At 38.6% G+C, this 9,464-nt stretch overlaps 1 protein-coding gene across 10 annotated transcripts in view; it reads right to left on the bottom strand.

The window, feature by feature from the left end:
- Positions 1-9,464, bottom strand: part of fbrsl1 (fibrosin-like 1) — a 260,510-nt gene that overhangs the window by 187,071 nt on the left and 63,975 nt on the right. For all 10 annotated transcript variants that reach the window (XM_072388437.1, XM_072388438.1, XM_072388442.1 and 7 more), the window contains exon 2: positions 3,115-3,339. In XM_072388437.1, the coding sequence (XP_072244538.1) occupies positions 3,115-3,339 (225 nt within the window). The remainder of the gene's footprint in view (positions 1-3,114; positions 3,340-9,464) is intronic.

The raw sequence follows: 9,464 nt of genomic DNA, 5'->3' as shown, positions 1-9,464 counted from the left end.
TTTTCGCATGCCCTAGTTTTCGTACGATTCGGTTTTCGATAACTTTTTTCGTCAAAATTGTCCCAGTTTTTGTACATCCGCTCGGTTTTCGTATCGTTGATAATGGTCCATACCAACCTTGTTCACCTGGCTGAGTGACTCTGCCACTCCGAAGGGATTCCCCTTCCAAACAATAACCTCTCCTCCTTCCTCTCCCCTTCTCGCCGTCTTCCATAGGCAACAAGAGTTTTCAAAAAAATGTAAAAGTGATGTTAAATGTTCATTTATCCATTTCATTAGACATTTATATTTAATTCTCATTGTTATCTGTACGTAAAACTATAGTTATTCTCTATTAAATGTGTTAATCTTTTTGGATGTTTGGAACGGCTTAATTGGATTTACATTATTTCTTATGGGAACTATTCAGTTTTCAGTTTTCGTACATTCGGTTTTCAACTTTTTTGAATGAATTAATCACAAAAACCGAGGTTCCACTGTATCTGCAGATCTGTTTTGCTGCATAAAAAGATTTGCTGCATGCCTTTAACTACATAAATGACCTTTGATATGTCTGTGGCTTCAAAACCAAAACCAAAAATTCAACTCACTGTGACAAAGTTCATTGGTACTGTTGACAGATGTGTTTTCATTCCAAAAAAATAAAGCTTAAATCTAACACTTCAGGGGTTATCATCTGAGGCCCATAAGAAAAAAACGATCAAGTGCTTTAAGTAAGAGTCCTCACTTTCTAGATCACTTGAAAAATTAAGCTTCCCTTTATAGCAAATATTACTAACTTATCTTGACTTTTCCAAACATTAAGTACTGTTGTTTAATTAAGATTGCAAAGCATCACGAATTATTCACTGAAATATCCAACCAACTACACTTGGGTACTGAGAACAACTTTGAGCTTAACAAATATAACTTTGTTGTGGTATAAAATAAATAAAAATCTAGTCAGCATGAGAATAAAATCGAAGCATTAATGATATATAAAATGAGAACAATAATTTATACTGAGATAACACCATTAGTTGAACACTGATACACCGCTGTGACTCACAGACCGATCCTCTCCCTCCACCCAGCTTGCTCACACCACAACAACATATACTGTATGCTGAGCCCTCACCAGGACATCTCTGCCATGAGAATGTAAGCTGCACATTTTACCAATGCTGACAACTCAGTCCACAGGTGAAAAGTGACCAAACTGTTGCAGTGCTCGTTTCTCATTTTATATACAAAACTCTGCACAGTCGTGTGGTTCCTTTGAGCCGATCTGAGATCTGTAAATCAGGATGTGGAGTGGACACCCTCCCAGCATCTCAGAACAGAAAGCATTGCTCATTTTCTCTGGGATGACTGGGAAACCTAATATGATATCTTTAGCAACGTTCGTGTTTGGCTGGGTTAATAATAACACATTTTCAGTGAAGTGACAAACTCGGAACACATAATCCTTCCTGCCTTACTCAGACTGTAATGTCACAATAAGCTGGAGCCTTTTCTTCTCCTCTTTGCCCTCGTGCTCTTTTCCTTCTCTGCTCGCATAACTATGACTATATCTTCTGATCTGCACGAAAAGAGACCAAATTACTTACAGTAGAAAAATGAATGGCTGATGTTTTGCAAAACCTATAGTTTACGAACAAGGACCCAGAGTTTCTCTTTGGATAAAGTCATGTGCATATGTAAACTAATTCAGATACTTTTTTTTCTCCAGTGTGTTTTGGAGCTGTTTTCATATTGTCTCTTGGGAGTCTTCTTGGGAGTATGTGTAGTAAATCATTAGATGAAGAAATTGAAAAACAAGAAATTCAGCAAAGGTGATGTATCTCAGTTTCTACGTGACCACAGCAGTATGCTGACATCATGGAGTTATTATCTGTGCTGGAATGTAGATCTGGTCCAGTAATTGCAGCCTATTGCTCTTGCACTCTGGATAAGAGCATCAGTTGAATACATATTTTCTAATGGTTTCTTAGCTAATTAAATATCACAGCCAAACTCATTTTCAGCCATGTTAACTTCCTCAGGAAATCTTATCTGAGAGAGATCATTTTGTCTTTGGAGGAGGCCTTCAGGCTACACAGCTTCATTATTTAGTTTGGCTTCCTGACTATGTTTCCCCTTTTATCCTCAACAGCACTATGGTGGATCTTGGCTTTGGACAGGAGCATAAAAACATCCGCCCATTTAAACAAACTGTTAACACATAGATGAGCTATCTCAGAGGGACAGACTTGAGCTGAGCACTGTGATTTAAGCTTGGGATGTTGGCAGTCCCATATCGAAACAAACAGAAAGCCACTTCTGTAGTCATGATGGAAAACAAGAGTAGGGTGGGAGTGAATACTTACCTGAAGGCAGCACACTATAAATTTGTTCATGAAATGCAAACAGTTTTGAAACATAATGGCCCACTGGTGTTTAAAATTTGATATGACGCCCTGTCGTGAGATAAAAATGCTGTTTGACTTCTTTGCCATCAACCTTTCCACATGATGCATCTAACTAATCTGTTTCCTTCCTTTGTTTCAGTAAGTGAAACAAACAGCACTACAGTTCCATTATGTCAAGCTACTTTTATGTGTCCTCACCTCCATTTTGGCTGGGGTGTATCTAGTGTCACTGCTGTGCCAACAACTCCCTTCAAACCTTTTAAAAATGTAGTTACCATAGCAAATAGCCAATTATCATTGCCATCAATATCTATATCAGTGATTGCAAGATCATATTGGTAATTCACAGAGCTTTAGCAGCAGCATGGGATTAAAAACAACATTACTCTGTAGTGTTTATGATAAGCGATGAGGTCTGACTCTTAATGCCTAACAAGGCAAAAAATTGTTCACTTGTTACAACTTCTGGCACTAATAGTCTAATGCAGTTAGTTCACACCACTATGACAGTATTATCTACAGTCACATTAGACAGCAGCAAAAGGAAAGTCACTGACAATATTTATCATCACCAACAATATGAGAAGCACAAGCATGGTTTTCTCTTCTGCCGTCACGGTCACTACAACGTCAGGCCTCTCTTCACTTGTCATCAAAATGGATACTGAACTGTAATATAACAAGGTATTTGGGCTGCAAATATACTGTGGATGCAATGACTGACCGTTTTGTTCTTCTTGGAGTAAGTCTTCTTAAGCAGCCTCTCATTCATTCTTTCCTGTTCTCGCTGAGCATGATGAAGGAAACCATTCTCCAGGGGATCCAACACTGGCTGAACATTCTCCTCTTCCTTCTGCAACTCTTCATCTTCATTCTTTTGCCGCTTTGCCACTTTTTTATCCTTCCACCGCTCCTTCTTCTCCTGTGTCTTCACAACTGCTGACTTCTTCTGCAGGCAGAGAAAGAGAGCTCATGAGCTAGATTATAAATACAGTAGGCCTGTCGATGCACACATAAATGAACAATAGAACTGTGCACAGTGATGATGAGTCACACATAACAGAAACCATGTCCTTGTTAATGGATATCATCTAACATGATACATGCAGTCCTTACTTTTGACATAAAAAACTCCCATCCAGTGACAGGCAGATCAATGCCAAACTCATGAGATTTCCTGCCTTCAGTGTCTTAAGTATTTTCTTAAAAACCTTGAAATGATTGTACACCAGGTGATGACATCCACGAAAAACGACATTTCACGCTGCCTTCAAACAAAAGCAAAGCGGACAGATCTTGATGGATAAATTGACAGGCAGGAGATGAATGTGATATAAAAAGGATGGAGGGTATGCCACAGCTGGCAAACAGTCAAGTGTGCGGCTTCCATTGCTTCTAGCTCACAAAAAGAAAGCAAACACTCAAGCAGAGAGCAGTGATGCTAACATTCCCCCTCCAAAGTCATCTTTAAAACTGTCAACGGGAGAACAATGCTTTACTGGAGCCCATAATCACTTTATAGCTCAGATATAATGAGCTTATGATATGAAGTGCTGCTTTAACGCACACTGGAGAAAATATAGTTGCTTTACATTTATATTATGACCAAGCAATTTCCCTCTTTAACTAATTATTCCTTTCACGCTTCAGCTACATCCTGTATTTAATCAGTGTTTGTTTATTGGAATTCAAATATCATCTATAAGTGCCTAGCATCTTAGTAGATTTTTCATCTCTTTCTAAAATGCATACCCTGTCTAATATAACACAGGCACAGACACAGACTGGTGTTTCAGTTACTGGAAGGTATTAAACGGGTCCTCACGCCTGGCAGTTGTTATTACTGTGCAGCACAAAAACAAATAATCCTTGATTCACCATTTCTTGTAAAAGAGCAACATGCCTTGTGCAGATGTCATAAATTATCATAATTACCACTGTCTGACTTTTGAAAACCCTGAAAACCTGCATCCAAATCATAATCATGAGCAAAAGCCTGCATTTTCTTTTTTTCTTAAAGCAGCAACACATCCAATTTTGGACTCTATATGCAACATAACACGTTGTATATAACATTGCTCTCACATATCAGTCAGTAAAAATCTGACTTCAAACATGTTATGTCAATGGATTAAATGCTATACTGATGAAATACTGTTGTCAACGTTATATCACATTCTTCATTCAGGAATTTTATGACATAGCCACAAATAATCATTCACACAATGCTGCAGTGTTAGTGTTCTGTAAATGACCAGTACCTGGTATATATAATTATCTAATGCAGACATGAGTCACTGGTTTCCAAAGGAGAGTGAGGACTATTACCTGGTTACTTGATTTCACAATAATTACAGAAATCATTCTCAAACTCTTTGCATGATCAACTATCAGTTAAAAGATATATTTTGTGCAAAAAAAGGCAATAAACAGGACAAAGCAAAGCATGAGAAGATGCTGTCTATGTATTTTGCTACTTTTAACAATTATTTTTCAAGCAGTTTGAGATGAACCATCTGATTGATAAGTTAACCTCTCAAGTTTAATCAATGATAGAAATGACAGACAGCTGTAACCCAGGTTAGATGTTGCCCCTCAGTGCTGGAAAACATTCCACGGATAAGCAAAACCACGACAACTGATTCTTTTTCAACACTCAGCGCTCAAAGAAAACCTAAAATCATTGTCAAAGCAGCAAGACTTCAGCATGCCAAGTAAGTCTGAAGTGGGTATCAGGTGTTTGAGTGGACTCACAGTAAGCAATGCCAGCTTGGGCACAGTGATGACATAATACATCAAGTCAACATTTCCACTCTGAACTTCTGTGATGAACTGCTATTCATACAGCGTATGAAAACCTTATTTTGATTGCAACTAAAATGCGCTTCCTTTTATTTTGTTAGCTTTTAACACAATGTGAACACACAAAAAGTGAGCTGAGGTCAAAGTGAGGTGACTTTGCACAGGCAGAGTATAGCCAACATGATATGGTGTAGCTTCTGACTCCATGGCTTGAAGCTGCGTGGATTTGAACCCACAGGACAACTTGTTTACAATCCAACATCTGTTTATAGCCAGCTGCACTCAGCCATAATGCAGCTCTGTGCTTCATATGAATAATCAAATTAACTGCTCTGAGGTTGGCAGATGGGTGGCACATTAGCCCTGTATCTGCTAATGAGTGACACCCCCTGTGACAAAAAGTTTCCATGTGTCAGACACTGAAAGCACAAATGAAAAGAATTGGTGGGATTCTGTACGGTAGCTGAAATGTGTCTTTGTTTACTTTGTGGAAGAATTCCCAGCTTCCCAGATGAAATATGTCTGTTCATAAGATGTTGTTGTCTTTAGTGTTGAGGAAAAATGACCATAACACTCTTTTAACACCGGGTATTTTTCTTAAAGGAAAAAAAAAAACTACCTCCATTCTGTGCAAATGAGAACAGGGCAGAACAAAAGATAAAGCTGTGTATCTAACATAGCAATTCTGGCCAGTATATTATTTGTCACATCATTCTTGTGAAACACACAAGAAATTTGACACCACTTTTCCAGCATGATTTAACATTATCTCACTGACCTCAAACAGCAGCACAAAGCAGCATTTCTCACATCATCTCACATCCCAGATGGTATCAATAGGCAACATGTCACACCATTTATTACCTGGAGAACCATCTTAAAGAGCTGTTACAACAGGGGATGTCTAAACAAGGTTTCATCTTCCCTTAAGGCAGAGCTGAACATCTAGTGTGACTGTCTATCAGTAATCATTAAGGCAGGCAAATGGATTGCATTTTCCTGTAGTTAATAATAGGAACATGCTTTTGTGAACAATCCAGCTATATGTAGTGGGATTAATTAAGACCTAATTTTCAAAGATATTACTTGCTAGCATTATGTAGAACATGGTGAATGTAGAACATGGTTGTCATCTCTTTTATTCAGCTGAGGTAGTAACAAACGGTGACACTAGGAGACACACTGACAATTTGAAACACTCAGTTTTGATTTTACTGAAAGGAGAATTGACATCATCTTTGTGGGTTTGGAAGAAAGTGGATCAGCCAAGGCTTTTTGATTGAATAATCTTATGAGATTAGGATTATTCATAATGAGGAAATTACAAATAATTATCAAATACCTAAAAGTAGATTTTCTTGTGTGTCTTAACACCTAATAATGCATTTAACTGTCAGAGAAAATTGTGGTACCAAATCTCTAATCACAAACTGTGTAAGTTGGGAGTAGGCTTTATACCAATAGCCTGAAAATATACTGGAAGAATCAAATTAAAATCTCTACAGACAAAAAGTTTAAACTGTCTTAATAAGTTAGTGATCTTTCAGTATTCTGGAAGGATACATTTCCTGGAAAATATGTTCAAGCTGTACAGATTTAATTTACAATTCTTGAATTCACATCTATTCACAGTGTAGCAAGCTACAATAATTGTGCAGCTAATCCGACTGTATTCCCCGACCCCCGTGCATTTTGCACACATACATTTAAAAATGGCATTGACACAATGAGAATATTTGGAGATATAAATGGGGTCAAGCCAGTACAACAGAATAACTTCTATTCAAATCCATCAGGCGCCATCACATCATCATATTATAACTTTACCTTATGTCTGACCTTATGTATAAGGACATGTTTTTCTTGCCTTTTTGTATTTTAAAAGGCCCCAGGAGTAAATAAATGAAAATCAGCTGCTCAAAACTCTCACTTTGTGGCTAATGCATTGTGGCAGTTTGAGTTGGTGCCTCCAGGGTGGTATGTGGAGCAGCTGCACCTCTAAAGACTTGCACCGCTTGTAACTGGAGACTCATTTGATAGCAAGAAAATAAATAAACTAAAGAGTTAGAAAAGTATCTTAACTAATTAATGTTTGGTAAAGCCCAAACGCCTCAGAGAACAATCCCAGAATCATCTGCACCTGTGCTCATTGTTGTCTGGAGTCTGCTTTGTTTTATCAGAAATAAACAGATCTGAATTATTTTTATGTGTTGTTTCCACTTACGCACAGTCAATAACTCTGACCCAGACCCAGGAAAAGAAGGGTAATTCCTCTCTGTTTCTGCCAGCAAAAGCTTATTTGTGATAGAATCTCTCGATGCCAAAGTCCAGAAAAAGGGAAGTTTTGCCTTTTATCAAAAGTTACTGAATTATTTCTACACATATGAGAGCAGCCTTCTCACATCTTGTATTATCAGAATGAATTTACAAATAAAAAGAAGAAACAAATATATCAGAACATTGTGTAAAATGTAAATCATGTCACAGGTCACAGGTTAAATAAGTGAAGTGGGTTTATGTATTTTGATGCTTTCTGTTAACACTCAGCATCTTCTTTCATTATTGTACTGCTGTCTTGTTTGATTTCTTGCCCATTATAAAGAAAATTGTTTTGTGTACACACAGCTTTTAATAACACCAAGTGGCCAAACGATGACTCTCTTCCATTTCATCCAGCTCAGCCTGGGGCAGAAACGTGACAGTGACCAAGCAGTGGTTAGGAAGTGGCTGCAAATATGATGAGCCGGGGGAAACACAACAGAAAATTGGAAAAGAGGAGACGATAAAGAGAATGGACGGAAAAGCAGAAAAAGAGAATGCAGTGATGAGGTGGGGGGTTGGGGTGGTCTCAGCCTGGAACAGGAGAGACCGCTCAACTAGTTTGACCCGACCACGTTACCCTGGCAACAGTATGAGAGAGCTTTGTTGCTGTTCCAGGCAACATGGGGAGTGGAGCGTGTGAGTGTGTGTGTAGGTACAAGTGCATAAAATCCAACACTGGTTTCCTTGCTGGCAACAATTAAGTGCATGGCTGTATGTAATTGTCCTGGGGCCTTGAGATCCACCGTGGAAGCATATTCACGTCTCAAAGGAGGGCTCATGCTTTCTGCACAGAGGAATGTCAGCACTCCTGAGGTTGTTGCAAAGGGTAAAGAGGTCTTCATGACACATGCATAAACCAGAGAGCAAAGAAGTTTCATAAATGGAGCCTGGAGTGCAGAAAAGTAGACAGGGTGTGGAAAGAGAGAGGCAGATAAAGACAAATGGTGGTGTCTAATGCACATCATCATGCTTTCTTCACTGCACTCTCTTCTTTCCAAGGCCAGTAATTATTCAGAAGACACAAAGAACTCTGCAGGGTACACCTCCCTTGACAGTAAGCAGTGCCACAGAGAGATTACAGGGCTGTCTTGAAAGTACCCCTCTGTTAGCTGAAGCAAACCTGTCAACTAGACATTTCAAAATAAAGTTTCACTCAGGGTAGATCAAGCGCTACAATAAGAGAACAAAAAAGTAGACTAGTATTTCACCTCTGTAATAAAAATAGTCAGCTAGCACGATGGTGTGTGGCAGTTACACCACAGACAGGTTGGCAATCTATTAAAGGGACAACATAAAACAAACGACACATGTCTGCTAACACTCACTCCTTGGACATGGACACTCCAACATACCCCGTACCCTGAGAGAACCCACACACGCACAGGGGGAACATGCAAACTCCACAGAAAGGCCCCAGCTGAGATTCGACCTAGTAATCTTCTTGCTGTGAGACCACTGCGAGCAAAAATAAATAAAGTACAGAAGGAAGACATAAACATGTTTCCAGAAATGTGGCAACGTTCTTCAAGGGAAGCGAAGACTGTAAGCTGGCAAATTCAGATAAAAAAAAACTTAAGAAATAAATCAAATAACTATATGCAACATGTTGTGTAAACCTCACAAAAATTAAGTTAAACCACTCAAAAGACAGAATTTATTCAGGTTTGCACACTGAATAATCCAACAGTAAGATTTGACCCCGACTGTCCCTAACAAATAAAGAAGATGAACTACAAATCACAACAATGATCAAACAAATTAGTTGGACCTATGACACAGGAGAAGAAATTCTTTTAACATACGGCGAAGTTTGACTTTACATGACAATTTTTCCAGTTCAACAGTGCACAGCACGTCCTTGTGGGCAACCATTCAACTTTCAGGAAGCTGATGTTCATCAGAAAAGCTACTTTCCAGTGAGGATCTGTCTGCATTGAGCTGTATTTTTTA

The sequence above is a fragment of the Leuresthes tenuis genome, unplaced genomic scaffold, assembly GCF_036924035.1.
Source record: "Leuresthes tenuis unplaced genomic scaffold, fLeuTen1.0.hap1 SCAF_6, whole genome shotgun sequence".
Taxonomy (NCBI): Eukaryota; Metazoa; Chordata; class Actinopteri; order Atheriniformes; family Atherinopsidae; genus Leuresthes; species Leuresthes tenuis.
The sequence above is the reverse complement of the archived record's forward strand: the minus strand, read 5'-3'. Positions and strand labels throughout refer to the sequence as shown.